At 39.8% G+C, this 19,766-nt stretch overlaps 2 protein-coding genes across 4 annotated transcripts; one reads left to right on the top strand and one right to left on the bottom strand.

Annotated features, from left to right (window-relative positions):
• Nucleotides 1-1,566: 1,566 nt before the first annotated feature.
• ccdc126 (coiled-coil domain containing 126) lies at nucleotides 1,567-6,012 on the bottom strand. Of its 2 annotated transcripts, none has more exons than XM_027030116.2 (4): nucleotides 5,925-6,012; nucleotides 5,705-5,789; nucleotides 3,507-4,184; nucleotides 1,567-2,975 (listed from the first exon to the last, which is right to left on the bottom strand). In XM_027030116.2, exons 3-4 carry the CDS (start codon nucleotides 3,733-3,735, stop codon nucleotides 2,755-2,757), a joined length of 450 nt encoding a protein of 149 aa, XP_026885917.1. In that variant the 5' UTR covers nucleotides 3,736-4,184; nucleotides 5,705-5,789; nucleotides 5,925-6,012; the 3' UTR covers nucleotides 1,567-2,754. The 2 variants fall into 2 exon arrangements, with proteins under 2 accessions (XP_026885917.1, XP_026885918.1); XM_027030117.2 differs by adding an exon at nucleotides 5,434-5,455 and having other exon boundaries at nucleotides 5,705-6,003.
• Nucleotides 6,013-8,880: 2,868 nt separating this feature from the next.
• Nucleotides 8,881-12,781, top strand: fam221a (family with sequence similarity 221 member A). Of its 2 annotated transcripts, none has more exons than XM_027030093.2 (5): nucleotides 8,881-8,986; nucleotides 9,514-9,687; nucleotides 9,780-9,967; nucleotides 10,227-10,433; nucleotides 11,126-12,781. In XM_027030093.2, exons 1-5 carry the CDS (start codon nucleotides 8,922-8,924, stop codon nucleotides 11,203-11,205), a joined length of 714 nt encoding a protein of 237 aa, XP_026885894.1. In that variant the 5' UTR covers nucleotides 8,881-8,921; the 3' UTR covers nucleotides 11,206-12,781. The 2 variants fall into 2 exon arrangements, with proteins under 2 accessions (XP_026885894.1, XP_026885893.1); XM_027030092.2 differs by having other exon boundaries at nucleotides 10,227-10,442.
• Nucleotides 12,782-19,766: the final 6,985 nt, after the last annotated feature.

Raw genomic sequence — 19,766 nt, 5'->3', positions numbered from 1 at the left:
ATGGAGTGAAACTTTTATAATACAGTGCTTCTGTGATCACATGCATGAAGTGCTAGATTCTAAATGTTTTTAAAATCTGGTGTTGATCAAGCACTTTAAGGCAAATATCCTCCTTGAACTTGGCCCTGTCCCAACTTTAGCTTTCATGGTAGAAATTTGAGGATTTTCGTTATGTTACGTAGGTTTTGTGCAGATCTTTTTTCCACTGGAAATGCTGAGGAAGAGTATCGCAGACCAAAATTAAACATAAATCTAAAATAATTTTTAATTCACTATTTGCATTACTATTAGGTAATTTAGTTTTAATCTATGTCCTGGAAACCAGCTGTGAGGGATCACTTTATTAGATATGCCTACTCTATAGCAGTTCAGTTTAGTGTTTACAGAAGCTAGTTCTGTGATGGTAACTTTTTTTTAAGGGAAGGTGTTATTTTTTTGTATGTACATACAGTATAAATGCATTTTAATACTGTATTAATAAGTATCTACAAAGACAGTATGTGCAACTGCATCAACGGTGTATTAAAAACAGAGCTTACACCTGCTCTTTGGCTAACACCAGGTGACTCAGTAAAAACATTAATAAATGATAACACAATAACACACACAGGCACAGGACTGCACTACTGTCAGTCATCTGATTGAGAATTACAGTAGTAGTGCCAAAACTGGTGGATTAAAGTTTATAATTGATTGTTATCTGTTAACCACATATGCCACTGTAGAGTAGATGTACAGAAATAAATTATCACTCAGTGAAAGCTGAGTTTTTAAAATGTCCAGTTCTATAAAAAGTAAACATTTAAAAATGTGTCACTATGACAAATAATAACAGACTTGTGATTAAAGTGGAATTAATGAGTCATGAGAAGCTAAATTTTTAATCAGTTTTAAAGGATGTTAATTGCAGATCATTTTATAGCCAGTTAAATATGTATTTTGCCATCAACATTTAAAAGTTCACTCCATTAAAGCAGTGAACTGCTTTCTAGAAATTAATTGGTTCACAAAGTTATAATGTTGCTTATAATTTCACTGGGAATCTTTGTTGTTACAGTGCTTTCCATTCAAATGTAAATTATTAATATTAATCATTATATTATTTTTACTGAATATTCATTTTTTGGTTTAAAGACTGTGGAATGAGTAATAAATTGTATTTCAGCATTTCTGGTTTAAACACCTAGGTAGAAACCAATCTATGTAAAATTAAAACTCTATCTATCTATCTATCTATCTATCTATCTATCTATCTATCTATCTATCTATCTATCTATCTATCTATCTATCTATCTATCTATGATAGATAGATAGATAGATTGAGAGAGAGAGAGAGAGAGAGAGAGCGAGAGAGAGAGAGAGAGAGAGAGAGAGAGGCAGCTTATCACTACAAATTAAATACACGGCCTCTTTTTGAGAGGAAAGTAATATCTCACTTTAGCTTCCCTTTCTTTGCCTAACTGAATTTAAAAGCAAGTTAGCAAACTCTCTGCCAATCAACATGCATGCAATTATCCAGTTATTAAGGAAACAAAAGTTGTAAATAAGACTGGAACACGATTCTGGTTCATTCTGATACTGGCATGTGTTTTAATACATGGACAGTCACATGGTGTGAGGAGTGTGCATGGGAACCCTCGAGCCCCTAGAAGGACTCACTCCAAGCAGTAGAGGACCACTGCCAGTTTGACATTGCAATGACAGAGGAAATAAAATAATAATAATGTGAAAACATGCCTACAACAGTGTACAAAAACAGGGCGTACCCTCAACTGAGGTTTTTGACTTTGGATTGGATTTAGTCATCACTGTTAGTTAATTGATGACACAGAACGAGTATTACAATCACTGCCTTCAAGGTGCAAGTACTAGCTACAGATCTTCTGCCACCATTTTTACCAGGAACCAGTTAGCCATATCAGTTGCTCAGTTAACTAGCAGTGATTACATATCCAGGAGTGAAAATTGGATTTAAGGTCTACAATTTAAGGTCTAATGTATACATGTTTATAATCATTTTCTCGTGTTATCATGTGAACTCAGATATACTGTCAGGGCAACGCTGGCTCAGTGTCAGCCACTTCTGACTGGAGCTTTATAGGAAGCCCTAATGATAAATAACTTAATACATATTCACATCTGCCACACTCTCCTTTCACCGAACACATCTAGATGTAGCTTACAAAAGTCTCTTATAAAAGTGAACATCATCCTACTAAGAATATGGCATTAAATGTATATCAGCAATGAGAAACATCTAAATTAAGCTTTCCTTTGGTGAGCACGTTCTTTGGATTTGCTTACGTTCTCACCCTGATGATCAGCTAATGCACAAGCAATTGTATAGCCAATGCATCATTAAAAATAGATTAGAGCCATATTTGTATGTTATAAGTTCAAATAAACCAAACTTGAACTTGAACTTATGCCCCCATAAGTTCCCCATTCAATTAGCAGGCTGACGAGAGAACCTAAGTATTGCTGGAGATGAAGGTGATGATCCATTATGAAAGCCTCAATTTGAAATAGCACTCCCATTAGAAAGTTCCATAAGGACCATTCCTAAGAAGCAGGTCTGCTCCTCTTAGGTTTTAATTTATGTAACAATATTCCATCATCTCACAAAGAACCTATGTACTTAAAGGCAAAGGAAATAATAATAAAAAGCTGCTCTGTTCTAAATATATATCAGTCTCAGCAACAGTACTGCAGCAACAGAGTAACATGGTCCCACCATGAGTGTCCTTGTAACCATTAACTCCCAGGCTGCTTGCTGCGAGCGTCCAGACGTTTCCCAGGTTTGTGCTGTTTGGTGGGCCTGTGCACAATGGCTGCTGCAGCCAGGGCAGCGCCCCCTGCAGGGTGAGAGCTGTTGTGTGCCGAGGCATTCATTGCCATGTCTACCCTGCCCTCCAACTTCCCTAAACGATTTAGAATATCATCCAGTAGCACTGCAATTGTTCTTCTTAGGTCAGCTGAAGGGCAAGGGAGAAAAACAATAGAGAAATTAAATCATTTTATAGACACTTACATAAGTCTGCAAACAAATCTATTTGATTTAATTAAAAATGTTAAGATAGGTTGCCTGATTAACATTTCTTAAAACTGTTCTCTGTATATTAATTACAAGCATACTTGCAGGTTCTGGGATCATGTCTCTACCATGAATTGCTGGAGCCAAAAACGTAGCTATTTCCTAGCCAAAATATTTTACACATAAATTAAAGTTTCACCAAAATTTTGAAATGACACCTGTCTCTTCCTGCTGTATATAGTGACCAGGTGCCTGGAAGTTCTGTTAGAGTTTCAAAGTACTGACTAACTTATCTTTTAATGGAACTGCACCACAATACCATAACAGACGTCACAATTTGGCCTAATATATATGAATTATGTTAACAAGCCCTGAAATCCTAGGACTCCCAGGAATGCTTCTCAAAGGTCTTGCACTTCAGCATTTCTGCTTCTTTGATTAATTCAAATGAGGCAATGCTGCCTATCATTACCATATCCGGCCATGGAGGGGCCCTGAGCTGGGTCATGGTTCTCCTCACTGAGGGCTTTGACATAACGGCGGCTGAGCTCGAGGATCTGCTGGCGCAGCTCTGTGCTGCTCTGCCGTCGTGGTTGCGTAACAGTATAGTGCAGTAGAAGGACGCACCAGGCCAGGCCGAACAGCAGCAGCAAAACGCTGAGCCGCTGGGACATGCTTCGGCGCAGCACACAGCCCAGCATCCCCACGCATGCACCACTGGTGTCTGGGCAATGGGCTGGGGGTTGGGGCAATAGCTGGGGGCGGGGCAATGAACTGGGGGTGCAGAGCAGGGCAAAGAGAGGGGGAGGCTGGATACACCTGATAGTGAAGTAGGTAAAAGAACTATCTTGCAGTGAGTTGGAGCTTGGAGATGTTTGGTGCAGAGAGAGGTGCTACCTGTAATAAAACCTTTGGAGGTGGGGAAGGAGAAGGCTTAGCATTAACAAACAGGGGAGTGAGGCTTTTGGATAAGGCACAGTGGGCTGGTAATAAGGATGATTAAGATATCCAAGAGATCTGAAAATGTGGCCACTACTGGTGAATATACTGAGGAGGTATTAGAGATGCAGCAGTCCAGACGGCTCCTGCTTTCTGGACAGCTGATAAGTCCTGGGATCCCTTTCTCAGCTTGCTCCATTCAGCAAATAGCCTACAACATGGACATACATAAAAACACACAATACTTGGCATTAGTAGTCAAATAAATGCATAAAATTATGCCCTTTACATAAATAAGACACGAGGCCCATTAGACGATATGACAATACAATTAAGTTTTTAATTTGCACAAAAACATTGCTGGCCATTACACAAACTAACACCACAAAGCTCACACATCTGAGCACTACTAACTCTATTAAAACTCTATCTTGCACAGCTGAACAATTCTAATTTGCATCAAATGTATCTTAAACTTGAGGTCAAACTTCCTGTCTGGATCCTCAGCAAAAAAACAGACTGAGGCTGGTTCTGAGTTCCATTAATTATACAGGAGTATTCAGCACAACCCCACAGTGACCTTGTTTCAGTTCTACCAAAAAACAAGAGCCACATCACACATGAATTTCTATGAAACCTTTGTGCACAGGTTAAGTTAAACATTAGGTAGAAACAGAGTTATGCAGGTTTATGGCACAATCCCAACAGCAAAACATGTATTTGTAGTAGAATTAATGTAATTTAATCTAAGGATCCAGGATGAATAAATTATTATACTTGTCATCATGTAACCAAAGAAATCGGCTGAGAGTGGCTAATAGGCCATTTCTGAATATATAGAGAGATTCATCAGGAACCTTGACCTTAGGGTTAAACTAAAATTAGCCTACCTTTACAGGCTTGGGTGAAGTTGATTTACTATAAGATTTACTGTAGGCAATTCCCAGATTGCTCATCTCTCTCTCTCCCTGGAAATATGTATTTATTAAAAAACATCTTGTAGGTGTAGATTGGTCTTTAGCCCATACAAAGTTCATGGTAGCCATTCACTTTATTGATCGGTTTCTGACCACAGAACGGCTACTGGCTGGATAATTTTGTGTGGCAGACCACTTCCAACCCAACCGTGACACGTACACGTGTAAACGCTGCTGTAACACTAAATACGAAAAAATAATTCAGGCCTAACTAGAGAACTGTTTAACCATGTTTTGGATGTCGGATATGGGCCTGGTTTTGATTCTTGTTGTTCAGATTTACAACATATGCGCTCAAATGCTCAACGAACTACTTATCTTTATCCTTTAACTTAAGTCGTTTGAATATGATCGCTTTAATCATCACCTTGGTCGAAGACGAGATCTAGCGAAATTTTCCATTAAGGTAGCGTTGTAAAATCACCCTTTCGCTATATCACATAACTAGTTAGTTAATGCAGTCAATAAAATTAGATGACATACCTTTTAGTTGCCTGGTGTTCTACTGAAAAACCGTCCAAGAGCAACTGTTAATGTGGAAATGCAACCCGGATAATTGGCTATTTATGTCTACTGAGTTCGTTGGAAAGCGGTTGCTAACCACCAAGCTAGCTTAGCAAGCTATCGCTAGCTAGCTAACTTTAGTAGAGTAGTGTCTAGTGTTATCACAAGCTAATATCGTTGACAGTGTGACATAAAAAAGTCAGTGTGTTCCGGTTTGACGTTTCGAAAAAGTGCAAAGGAGTACATTTACCTTAATTGCATTTTGGTAACAATGTTGCTTTCTGCTGATTACTGCTGCTGTCATGTCTAACGTCAAAGGGTGCCTGTCCACATGTCTTTATTTTCACATGTTAAAAAGAGACGAACGATTTCATGCTAAAGTCAATAGGCATCAATATTAACCATGCACACAAAAAAAAACCCCAAAGTATTTAGCCGCGAAGAGTCCTTTGATACAGGTAAGTAATTACCAAAACAACCGCAACGTTTCGCTCGTCTCACTTCTATGGTTATAGTTTCCTCTCTTGTGTTCTGCGCGATCACTGAACAACAGAGCTGCATTCAACACGAAATGTGCCAAAATGCTTCATGAGCGACAACCGGTCATTCAACGTGGTGCAATTTTCAAACTAAACTATATTTACATGTTCATAATTTATAGTGCATCAACTACAAATAAGTGTCCTTAGATTGCGAGGTTTGGAGTTAAAATGAACCTTGATTAAATGTTCACAAATGTATATATTTGTTAGCATATATACCTACTTCAATTTAAAGAGACGGTTATTGCACTGATGTGCGCATTAAAAACAGTGATAAAAACATCAGTGATTAGTCCAAAATAAAGATGTCGCATTATTCTTGCTTTATTCGTGCTTCAGCTTCAATATTTTTAAACTGTTAACTTTGCATTAAGATAATTGACTCACTTCTGGAGATGTATTTAAAGAGGGATACCTTAAAAACAAAAACATTTCCTAATTAAATTTTACATTTTTATACATGTTATAGTTTAAGATTCTATTTGCATTAAAGAATGCAAGACTAAAGAAAACATTCAACACCGGATAGAAATATGATGTTTCTTTGTTTCCGCCCGGACACTTTAAAGCATGGCACAAATGCCTAAAAAGTTTGTAAACTAATGCCAAGTTGCCGATATGCACTGTGGCTCAGTATAGTAAGCCCTGGTTTTCCCTCACACATAAATTTGGGGATCTTCATGTGTTCGTATGGCTGAACATTATAGGTTATCTGCTTCTTGTATGAAGAATAGAGCGATCTTTATTGGAGATTATGGGCGTCCGCTTCGGAGTCGATTTCACTGTTTTGGTCCGAGTTTTTGGTATGTAATTATCACTGCCTTAGCCATGGGATAATTGTCTTTCGAATTATTTTAAATTGAGCCTAGGTGATCCCTCAATTTGTATTTACGCACATTATTACAAAAGTGTTTCGTAATCCAGTCTGATGCTATGCACTTTAATCTTGGGCTCTGACAGCACGGGTGACTTTATAACTCAATTTATCTAATAAAACAGCTGGTGGAACGTTAAATTTGTCTTTAAATATATGTCTGGTGGAACACCTTTTTATTAAACAAAACTTGGAGTCTAAGGCATGTGCTTGTGATGACTCATCACTTAATTACTTTGGGGACTTTATTTATTTATTGTAATTTTGCGCAGCTTCCTTATTTTGTGTATTTTACTTCTCTCTATTCTTATGTGCTTTGCTCTTGTTTCCTACAGCCTTCGTACAACCTTGATTATCTGGTGTGCATAAATAAAATGCTACTAAGCTATTATGTGTTGATACTGTGCCTATTATTATTATTATTATTCATTTATTATTGATATATTTTTGTTTATTGATTCCTGATGGAAATTTTGTTACATCAGCACATTAGGCTTCCAATTCCGCCCTTTTCACGTGAAGCTGAGTGAAAATAAGCAGGTAAATGATAGTAAGGTTTTAAGCAATTATACGCTACTATTGTGTCCTATCCACAACAGAAAGCGACATTCAAAATAAAAGTATGGGTCAAAATTATAGTATCCAGTAGAAAGTCGAATTAAATAATGAATACATCATTAGTACTATGAAGTGTGGTTATACAGTGTCCGGAGAATTGTAGAGATGTATCCGGATCAAGGTTTATGGTTTATGCATTAGTCAAGATTATAGAAACATCACTTCTAGAGGTTAATTAAGTGAACGCAACAACACTAGACGCAATTTCACACTTTGGATTCGTCTTCGTTTACCGTCCATGAACACATAGCAGTCCTCTACTATCTACAGTGGACACCCAGAGAACGATGGACGTCCCCTTCCCCGACGCCCATATTTGGGTATTTTTATAATGTTCTCTGTAGGACGTTCCTAGGTCGTTACTGACGGCGGCATCAATCCTTACTGCAGTCCTGGTGAGACGTTTGGCAACTTCCCAATAAAGTGCCCCAAATAAGTTTAGGCTCATTTTATGTTACTTTTAGAGAACGTTTGGGAATGTCCCTGAGCCAGCTCATAGCTTGGTTCAGAATCATGCCCACTGGTTTAAAATGACGTTTCAATTTCGAATATTGCTAAGAGGCTATTCGTGTTTAGAAGTTGCAAACTTTTTAATACTAAATAGCAGTGTAACAGCATTTAGTTTTGAATAGGTAAAACAATATTGCACACCGATTTCCAAATCCCATTTTCTGTAGGCTAACTTTAATTGAGCAGTTATAGGTTTCCGTTTAGTGACAAACTGGGTCCACGCAACAACAACAAAAAAAAAGGAAATTAGCATACACATCTATGTTCAAACTTGGATATGATACTATGTGACTACTTGAAGACATATTCAGTATAAGTGGTAAGTGATAAAGTGCTGTCCACCTGACATAAGGAAGAAGAAAAACCTACATAGGCCGCGGATAACGTAAATAATACCTGTTTTTACACTGATCACAAACGCAACGTATTTTAACAGCGATACAATATCCGTTTTCATGTATATTATGCCTAACAATAGAATACTGTTTAATATATAGGTTAATACGCTAGCTATATTATTTGAATATATTATGAATCAGTTAATTGTAAAACACAGAAATGTTTGTAGCAATTGAGACAAGAGAAGGATGTGAATACAATCATGAGAAAGCCACGAAGAAGTCTGAAAATATTTTTGTTCTAATATTTATTTGAATTAGTGAGGGGGTGGACAAATGCACCATTACAGAATCTGAAGAGGGTTAATTATTTATTTTTCATCTTTTAGGTAAAGGTGAGACATCGTAGTAACGTCCGTTGAATTTTTTTTGCACTGTGAGACATTTTAAAGTTTTCAGCATTTATCAGTCCACGGCGACTTGGTAAGTGCGCTTTAAGTCCGTTTCATAGCAACGCCATGATTCACTCTAAAACTCTGCTGATTTAGCTAGGTAACGCTAGCTGACACAAGCGATAGCCTCAAAATGGAAAGGATACATATTGGCAAGACTGCAGCGGAGGCGGTGAATGCCTATTTGGAATACAAAAGGTAGCTAACGTTAGCTAGAAGTCTGTTACTAAGAACTTATGAATATGCGGGAAACATATCAGCAGGTCCGATATTAGCTAAAATAGTTGCAAATGTAGCTAGCTAACCAGTTATACACAGTCGGAAGATTGTTAGCTAGGTTAGCTAGCTTAGTTAACCAAGCATTATTTCCAGATGAATACAAAGTGCAGTAGCCAATAAATTATATATAAACAACCAGGGTAATACTAATATTAACCGAACAGAATGATTTTCTTCTGTGTACCTAGTCAAATTCAACCGTCATCGAGGAAGGAGAACATCGAGGACTTAAAATCATTAAAGTTCTTTCTCATGCATGTAGGTTAGCCAGCTAGCTAGCCACGTTAGTTACATGCCTAACGAGCTAGCTTGCTACCTAACAAGTCAACCTTTCCCCTCTGCAGACAGTGGTGATATGGACAGCTATATCTCAAAATAAGATGAAATATTTTAGGTCACTAAAACGTCAGTCATCATATTCCACAGCATGTTCTGCACTTTGTAAGGATTGTAGGGGAGGACGACGGTGGCAGATTGTTTACACAGGCTCAGTATGAGGAGTACAAACAGAGTGTGGTGCCAAGCAGACTGCTTAACCGACTCTATGTGAGTTTTGGTGTGCCAGGGAGAATAGATTGCAAACATATCGGCCCGGAAACACCTTGCTTTTGTTCGCACAGGTACGCATGAATTACAGAATTATACAACACACACACACACACCACACACACACACACACATACATATTCACAGCAAGCCATTTATCTAACAGATACAAACAGCATCGGACCGACTTTAAGGAGCTTCCTAAAGAGAGGCCCATTTCTTTGCCATGTCGAGTGCAGGGGTGTCAGTGTGTGACCTACGAGTATGTACATCACACACCTCAGTGCGTGCGCTGCCGCTGCAAACACTTGCCATCAGAGCACAATGAAGCTGCAGACCACCTGTGTAAGAAATGTGAGTCTGAGTACACATACATGCCATAGACCTGCTCATCAGCAACTCCCGTCATCCATCATTTACACTAGAAATCAGAGCTCAAAAACAATAGTTAAAGATATCTATTTAGGTGTTAAACAAATGAGTATTCAATCACAATTCTAGCAGGCATTGACAATAGCATTGATTATACATTGATAAAATAGACCTCCCTCCAAACAGTATAAATGTCTATGGAACAATGTTTGGGCTTTGTTCCTTCATGTTTGTTTTACAGGTAATACATGCACTGGCTTTCAAAGCCCATATACTTGTGGGTGTGGACAGCCGGGCTATGCTCATGTGACCCTAGTAGAAACGCGGGAAGAGCGGGAAGCGCGGGGGCTCCCGGTGGGAATGGCTGTGCCATATGCTGCCATGGGCGGCCTGAGTGGATTCAGCTCATTAGCAGATGGCTACCTAAGACTAGACCCAAGTGGCTCAGGTCTCACAGGTTCAGTTGTCCTTATCACATACAAACACAGACATGGGATATATACATTGGAGCTGCTAGAGATTCACGTAACTATGATCTAGGATTCCTAATGCAGTTCATATAGTTCCAACACTAAAGCTTATCTTAAGATGATGAGGTGTAGAACTAGGTTATTTTTGGAGATGATTGGTGACCTTGAGAGTCCATTGGCCATGTCAGGAAAATGAACACCCCCTAATGGAGGTGCTGGGATGACCCTTCCCCACACTCATTTCACCTTAGTAGGTCAAAAGACAGAAGAGTATGGTCTTTGTCATAGCTCTGTCGATATATTCATGTGGTAATGTGGGACAGTTCTTATACATCCTGTGTGGTAATGTGGGACGGCTCTTACCCTGCCTGTGCACTAAGTGGTCTGTTTTGCTCTCCTCTGCATGATGCTCTAAACTCTGCCAAGCCTGAGTTGCACAAGCAGTGTGAGGGTATCTGTGTACCTCTGTCACACACCCGACAGTGCTGCAGAGACAGAATAAGTCTTCAAAGACCTGTTACATAGAAAGAGTAAAATTGTTGGATGTGATCTCAATTCTTTAGTCGTAAATTTCACACAGTGATAGTGCATATCTCTGTTCTTATGTCACACTAGGTATGATATATACTTAGTGAGTTTCTCCGTGATATAACCTCCTGTTTCATCTTAGGAAGGAAGAGAAGGCCAAACATGAAGCGTTTCCAAGGTAACCAAGAGGCCCACTCATTAAGCCTGCAGGAAGAGGGGTAGAGAACTGAACGAGGTTCTATGACAGCAGATTAATGCTTCTGCCTAATTACCGTGTGTCCTTCTTGAAATCACCAGTGAATAACAATGATTGGCTCAAACCTTTTAAAGAACACAAAAATATTTTTTTTCCTTTGTACATTTACTGCTGTTGGTTCATAAAGCCATACTAATTGTGTTGTATTTTGAAGCTTTAATTTTGGTGGCTTCATTAATATTCATAGAGCTCAATGTTTTGTTTGCTCATATTTAAATGTTTATTTTCAGAAGCATCACATTGATTTTTGTGTGTAAATTTAGGACAGTCTTGTCTCCAATGAATAAAGTGAAATAGTTGGTCTAACATAGAAAATTATTTGATGATTAACTCATTGGCCCTAACTATTAGCAGAGTGCTTTTAACACAAATAATAAGGGTCAGTGACAATTAATTAGCGTGTGGTTGTCAAAATGAATGAATGGCATTAAGATGTGCAGACTTGGAGCGGTTGTTATTGTTTTATTACATAGAGCTATAATATCCACAGCAAAGAACAATCCACATTTAATATTATAATAGTATTACCAATGATATTTTTTACTGTTACAATGTGAATTGTCAGTTATTCAAATGTGAAGGTTTGTAAAGGTAAATTAACAATTATGCAAGTCATAATCCAGTAACAGCCACTTTCATCCAGCAGAGGACAGTAGTGGTATGCAGGCTCCTGTTGATTTGAGATGAACTACTTGAGATGTGATTATGTAGGACTTCTGTCTTTGAATTCACTTAATTGGTGTTAACTTTCTCTGCCTTCTTCCGAACTAGGGACTGTTTGGCAGAACAATACTAATTATGAATTGTAAGCATATGTTCTCTATCAAAGCCAGTCATCTGTGCTACTGTTCTTTGTCACTTTGTCAGTCATCTGAAGCTAACAACAATACCCAGCGAATTTCGATTTCAGTCAATACCACGCTAATGCACTCTTAGCAATTCACTTGCTGAATCAGGCCTACATGCTGTATCTACAGTGCTAGTAGAATGTCTCATTTATTTACATTTTTAAAACAATTTTCAAAGTACTAAGTACTGAACTGTATCTTTTTATCTTATTTTTTTTGGTAAATGTCCTGCTTGTTGATTTGGGTTAGTATCTTAAATGTAGCACACAGAGATTTCATGGTCTTTTCCTTTTACCCTTACTGTAGCATTTCAATTTGTATGTTAAGTTGACCATAAGTTCTGAGGTTGGCATCAGTCTTGAATAGAATTGGGGTCAGACCGCTGGCTGTGCTCCCCGACAATGTTTAAGGGTAACAATGTTGACTGAGTCTACGCTCGCTAGAGGTATTGTTGCAAGGCTGTGAAGACTAACCTATCTAGTTTCGGTATTCTGCTGGCAGGAGAGATTCTCAGCCATCGCTAAGGGTCTGTCTCTACTTTGCCCTGGCCAGTTCCTTCCTGTAAACACATAGAGATGATGGTATTTTAAAAATGCATTTAATTATAACAATTACAGAACAGTTGTCTGTTTCTTCTTTTGCAGACCATCAATACTATAAGTTTATTATGCAGAAGTTAAAAGTAAAAAAGTTTGATCAGCACAAACTTCCTTTTATTCTAGCAAAATCATTCTTAAACTTTAAATGATTGTGTGTACAATAGGTGAAATAAAACCTCACCAAACAAAAATTCATCGCACATAGGCACCTATTCAAATTAGCTTCAGTCCTGAACAACAAGCAAAAATGAAAGGTCTTAATGCTTTTTCATAGGCTGTTTTGGTTACTATCTGTCAAAACTATAGGCATAGTTTTGCAGGGGATTGGGGGAAATGAATCCTACACCACTGGTCAAAACAATCAGTTCAGCATAGCTCTACAGATGTCTCAATCATCAAACAATCAGTTCACCATACCACTGCAGATATTTCAATCACTAAAAAATCAGTTTGCCATACCTGCACAAGTGTCTCCATCATCTGTATCAGACCTTGATAAATTCACACTTTAATGGTGACAAGAAGACAGAAGACATAAATACATGAACATGCATGCACAATGTTTGAAAGAGTAATTGTCCTTAAATATAAAGAAACAGCAGGAACTTTAAAGAGCACATTTTGGCTTAATCTTTCCAATAGCATGCCTTGGTCTCTGTGAAATATTTTAGATAATTCATTATTCCATCCAGGACAGAATTATGCGGGAGATCAAAAACAATTTTAAGCATTAAACATTAGAAAAAATAATTTCAGTTATATGCTGAATAGCTGACAGGCCACAAATAGCATAAACATGAATGAGGTGAATACATGTGATTACTACTCAGCTGGTACATAAAGATGTTTATGTTAACACATGCAGTGCTTGCGAAGCATCAAACTCTTCATTGCCTCAGTTACAGCTCAGTTGATTAAAGTAAAGTAAAGTATCCAATTTGATTCTTTCAACAGCACTTGTAGGAAATGTGGAGAGGTGAATAGGTAATTTATTGAAATAGGCATTTTGCATTACCAGGTTAAACTTTGTCAAGTTCTTATGACTTATGACATAAGTTCTCATGACAGTCTAGATAGACTTTTACTTTGGTATTGGTATTGATATTTAGTGTTTTTAGAATGTAGTAATACAGTGGCATGCAAATGTTTGGGCACCCCTGGTCAAAATATATGCTACTGTGAAAAGTTAACCAAGTTAAAGGTGAAATGATCTCGAAAAGGCATAAAGTTAAAAATGAAACATACTTTTTAAAGCAATATCAGTGTATTATTTTGGTTTTGTACAAATAAGTATTCAATCACATTTCTAGCAGGCATTGACAATAGCATTGATCATACATTAATAAAATAGACCTCCCTACAAACAGTATAAATGTCTATGGAATAATGTTTGGGGTTTGTTCCTTCATGTTTGTTTTTCAGGTAATACATGCACTGGCTTTCAAAGCCCATATACTTGTGGGTGTGGACAGCTGGGCTATGCTCATGTGACCCTAGTAGAAGCATGGGAAGAGCGGGAAGCATGAGGGCTCCCGGTGGGAATGGCTGTTCACAATCATTGTTAGGAAAGGCCAGGTGATGCAAATTTCAAAGCTTTATAAATACCCAGACTCCTCTAATCATGCTCAAAAAACAGCAGCCATGGCTTCTTCTAAGCAGCGGCCTAGCACTCTGAAAATGAAAATGGTTGAGGTCCACAAAGCAGGAGAAGGCTATAAGAAGATAGCAATGAGTTTTCAGGTTGCCATTTCCTCAGTTCGAAATGTAATTAAGAAATGGCAGTTAACAGGAACAGTGGCGGTCAAGATGAGGTCTGGAAGACCAAGAAAAAATTCAGAGACAGCTGTTTGTAGGATTGCTAGAAAGGCAAATCAGAACCCCCATTTGACTGCGAAAGACCTTCGGGAAGATTCAGCAGACTCTGGAGTTTGGTACATTATTCTACTGTTCAGCACCTGCACAAATATGGCCTTCATGGAAGAGTCATCAGAAGAAAACCTCTCCTACATCCTCACCACAAAATTCAGCATCAGACATCTGCAAAAGAACATCTAAACAAACCTGATGCATTTTGAAAACAAGTCCTGTGGACCGATGAGGTTAAAACAGAAATATTTGACCACAATGAGCAAAGGTATGTTTGGAAAAAAAGGGCACAAGAAGAGGACACCTTTCCATCTATTAAGCGTGGGTGGGTGGGGGGGTGTTCAATCATGCTTTGGGGTTGTTGGCAGCCAATGGCACGGTGAACATTTTATCGGTAGAGGGAAGCACAGATTCAATGAAATTCCAGCAAATTCTGGAAGCAAACATAACACCATCTGTAAAAATGCTGAATTTGAAAAGAGGATGGCTTCTACAAATGGATAATGATCATAAACAGACCTCAACATCCACAATAGACTACTTCAAAAGGCACAAGCTGAAGGTTTTACTATGGCCCTGACAGTCCCCTGGTCTGAACATCATTGAAAATCTGGATAGACCTCAAAAGAGCAGTGCATGCAAGACGGCCCAGGGATCTCACAGAACTGTCAGACCGTTGCAAGAAAGAATGGATGGAAATCCCTCAAACAAGAATTGAAATACTCTTGGCTGGCTGCATAAAGTGTTAACAAGATGTGATACTTGCCAAAGGGGGTGCTACTAGGTACTAACCATGCAGGGTGCCTGAAGTTTTGCTTTGGGCCCTTTTCCTTTTTTGTTATTTTGAAAATGTAAAAGATGAAAATAAAAAATTGTTTTTGCTTAAAATACAAAAGGAATGTGTCATCTTTAACTTTATGCCTTTTGGAGATCATTTCATCTTCAACTTGCTTAACTGTTCACAGTAACATATATTTTGATCAGGGGTGCCCAAACCTTTGCATGCCACTGGACATTATGCTTATGTTTAGGGTGAGGGTTAGGAATTTCTGTATAATAAAAATAACTTTATCCCATAGTGAACACTAATGAAGTAAAAAAGGACAACTCTTTGATAACGGGTTTATTGCTAAAAACTATGCATATGTTTTAATAAAATTAAACCTCCCGTACTTGTGCTGAGACATTTGCGATGTATCTTAAGGCATATTCTAGCACATACATATAAAGTAAGGCAGATTGTTCAGTAACAAGCTTATTACATGCACTTTTCAAATGTACTGGACCTAAACTTCTTCTCATAAATGTTTAGCTTTTTTGACAATGGTGTGTGACAGTGTGTTACCAAATACATGGTTGGTTACTAGAGGTTATTAGTGGAGAGATTCAGAAATACTCATGGCCTTCTTTGAGTGATATGCATTCAACCTTGAAATGGTTATTTACTACTTTGATATAGATGAACAAATTTAATCTAGATCTATTTTTTTTGTTTCTAAAATGCTTAAAAAAGCAACTAGTATTAATGAATACTCCCTGTTCATTGTGCCTCTTTTTCATGCATTTGAACTGAAGAGTGTATGACTCATCCTAAGCTCCTCAGAATCCAATCAAATTTGATTTGTTATGGATCCCTTTCTGTGAATTCATGGCATGTGCAAACAATGTGTGTTTAAAGACACAGAGTATGATTACCAAGGTCCATCGATTACAGAAATGCATGTAGAGTGGGTTGACTTTTTTTATTACTCTAAATGATTCCTTAAAGTTTGCATAATGCTTTTAGTTCCCCCCCATTACATATAATACAGTGATTTTCCAGACCACAAAGGAAAGCGTGTGTGCTGTGCTTATGCTGCTATATTGTATTATTCTTACTTATGCTGCTATATTGTTTTCTCTATTTGTCTTTCTGCTTCTGATTTCAGATCTGAGCTATTCTGACATGTGTGCTGTTTCAACTGTTCTCCATGTGTTGTTATCTGAGTATATCTGCTCTGACCCACATAAAAACACAGCCAGGGTTAGGGGTAGGGTTACAGACAGAGCCAGGGTTAGGGTTAGAACCAGTGGACAGATGGAAAAAGGTATCCATCAGTGGCTAATTCATCCATGTGCTTTAGCCAAATGGCTCTCTCCAACAAAGACTCACATGGGTGGGCATGGATGGTTAGATTCCCCTTCTTGGAGGTAGGTTGGGTGCTGGGAAATCCAAAGGTGCCATTGGGGTTTTGGGAGAGCAAAGAAAGTCTAGAGGGTCCAGCACCGGAATGTTTTCCCAGAGGTCTGGAAGCCTAAGAGAGAGTTTGGGGGTTCTTTGCCCAACTGGAAAGAACCCCTTAGAGTAAGTGAATGCTGCCTAAACCCCTATGCAGGTTAAAGTCTCCAAGCACTCATTCTACTTGCTTCCCCTGACCTGAGTGCTCTTTGCTCGGCTGAGTGTAGGCCAAGGTGGGTCCTGAAGATTCCGACTTCCAGAATTTTTGATCCAATGGGTCAGTCTGCTGCAGTTGCACACTGATGGATTAAATGAAGATGTTGGAGGGTCCCAGATGTTTTTTTAAGTTATTCCAGTGATCACTTACTTGGATGGCTGTTCCATGCTCTTTGCCCTCCTGGTGTGTCTGACCAGCTTTCAACATGGCGGGCATGGCTGATGCTCATAGCTCTCCCTAGAGGGTCAGTTGACAGGGGGAAATTCAAAAGGGTACTGTTGGGATTTTTGGAGAGCAGAGAAAGTCTAGGGGTCCAAGCAGAGGAAAGGATGTCTGGTATAAGGGAGGAAGTTGGAACATTGAGCCCAGCCCCAGCCTGCCTACCTGGTGTAACTGAACAGTAAGGAGGTGAACGCATGTGCAAGAAGAAGAGAAGAGCGAAATTTATTAAGGGCAAATAGGACAAGACACAAACAGTTACATAACAGGCAAGATGTGGAGCAGGAACAGGACCCAGACAAGGCACAGGAACAGAAACAGGACCCGAAAATGGGGCATGATGAGGAACAGGCACTGGAACAGAAGACACAACAGAAGCAGACACAGAAACCGGGGCAACAAGAGCAGACAGAACAGGACAAGAACCAGGAACAGAAGCAGGAACTGAAGGAACAGGACCTGAAACAGAAGTAGCAGCAGGAGCAGATGTGGAAGCAGGAGCAGAACCAACAACAGAAACTGACTGAGGATGAGAAAGGTGCCGGGAGGGAGGATGAGGATTACAAAAATGCAAAACAGACCAGGCCAGGGACAAAGGGACAAGAACAAAAACAGAAACGGGCACTGAAACAGACATGCAGATGAGCACATGGACAGAAACAAAGGGAGACACAGGAACCAGAAACAGACACTGGGACAGACAACACAACAGGAGCAAAGACAAAACCAAGCAACAGAGAAGGCAAAAATGATGAGACAGAAGGAGCAGGCAACAAAGGAGACATAGGAGGCACATGGGGAACAGGAGACACAGACTAGGGCAGGGTGGGATGGGTGGGAACCCAAGGGCAGAGGCAGAAGGAGACACAGGCCAAGGCAGGGTGGGACGGGTGGGAACCCAGGGGCAGAGGCAGAAGGAGACACAGGCCAGGGTGGACGGGCAGGGAACATGAGGCCTGTGAATCAGGAGGCAGGTCTGTGGACTTGGAGGAGACCGGTAACCTGGCGGTGGCAGCCTTTTCTGGCACAGGAGAGCTTCGAGGAGCAACCACAGGGACAGACCTGGCATGAGGCCTGGGGACTTGTGGAGTGGCTTCTTCCACTTCAGGAACAGGAACTGGCAGGTCCGAGGGCATAGCTGCAGCAATCAACGTCAGTAGGTCCAGGGGATCCAGTGGCACAGCAACGGTGGTCAGTGGCGGGTCTGGGAGGTCTGGGGTGATCAGCGTAGGCAGGTTTGACAGGTCCAGATGCTTAGCCACGGGAACAAATTTGGGATCAGGATGGGCGGCATCTTGCACGCTGGGAACCAGATCAGGACAGGTGGCATCTCTCATGCTAGGAACCTGAACAGACTGGGTGGCTTGCAGGACAGCCACAGGCACTGGTGGGGTGACCCAGGAGGAACACATAGATACAGAACCCACTTGGCAGTTCTCAAGGTGCATACGAACTATGGAGAGCTCGCATTTGCGTTTGAGCATCCACCAAGTGACATTAGACAGGTTATCTGTGCATTCACTGCACCTACTCACGTCTTGTGCTGCAGGCCCCTCCCCCCTGCAGCATTGGTCAAGATGGGTAGACTCTTGATGCTTACCTGGGATCTCATCGTCATCAAAATAAAGATGAGCCTGCTTTTTCTGGGAACGACATGATATGCAGCACCAGGGGATTTGCTATCTCTCTTTTGGTGGCACTGAGACATAATAACCTCAGACTGTATAGAAACAGCTGGAGTTTTGTCCCAGCAGAACAACCACCTCCCAGAGTCTCACTCTTTCGCAGCATCCTTGTTTGGCTGTTCATTCTGTAACGGTGAATGGTAAGGAGGCAGATGGATGTGCGGAGAAGAGCGAGATTTATTAAGGGCAAATACAGAGTTGTAGTCATTATAGCAGTCCAGGGTCATAGAGCCAACACAGAGAGTACAAGGATATATTATTCACATTTACATTTATCTGACACTTTTATCCAAAGCAACTTACAATTATGACTGAGTCATACTTGAGCAATTGAGGGTTAAGGGCCTTGCTCAGGGGCCCAACAGTGGCAATTTGAGCCAGCAACCTCCCAATTACAAGTCAAGTACCTTAACCACTGAGCTACAACTGCCAAAAACAAGGGCTAGGATAAATGAATCAAAGGCACACGAAGGCAAACTGGGGAAGCAGGCTATAACAAATATGCTAGGAAGAACTCAGACTAACAAATATGAAGGCTAGAAGAAACATATAGGCACGGAATACAAAATGTATGGGTATACAGAGAAAAGCTTTCAAAAACATTCAGACATTAAACTAATCAAACAAAATGAACAATATTTTTTCCAAATATGGAGGGGGCCAAAACCCTAAGTCCTGAAAGGTGTTCCAGTGTCAAGCCATCCAAAAAGTTTTTAAAAGTGTTCCAGTAGTTTGAGCTCTAGGGGTATGGGGCTTAAGTGTGAGCCTGCTAAGTTTGTATAGTGGTCTGGAGCCCTGAAAGATTGAGGGGCGAGTGGATGTAAATAACCTGGAGCCTGGAGCACCTGTTCCTTTGTCATATTTCACAATATGAT

Source organism: Electrophorus electricus, chromosome 8, assembly GCF_013358815.1.
Source record: "Electrophorus electricus isolate fEleEle1 chromosome 8, fEleEle1.pri, whole genome shotgun sequence".
Lineage (NCBI taxonomy): Eukaryota > Metazoa > Chordata > Actinopteri > Gymnotiformes > Gymnotidae > Electrophorus > Electrophorus electricus.
Note: the sequence above shows the minus strand (reverse complement) of the source record. Positions and strands in the feature narration are given on the sequence as shown.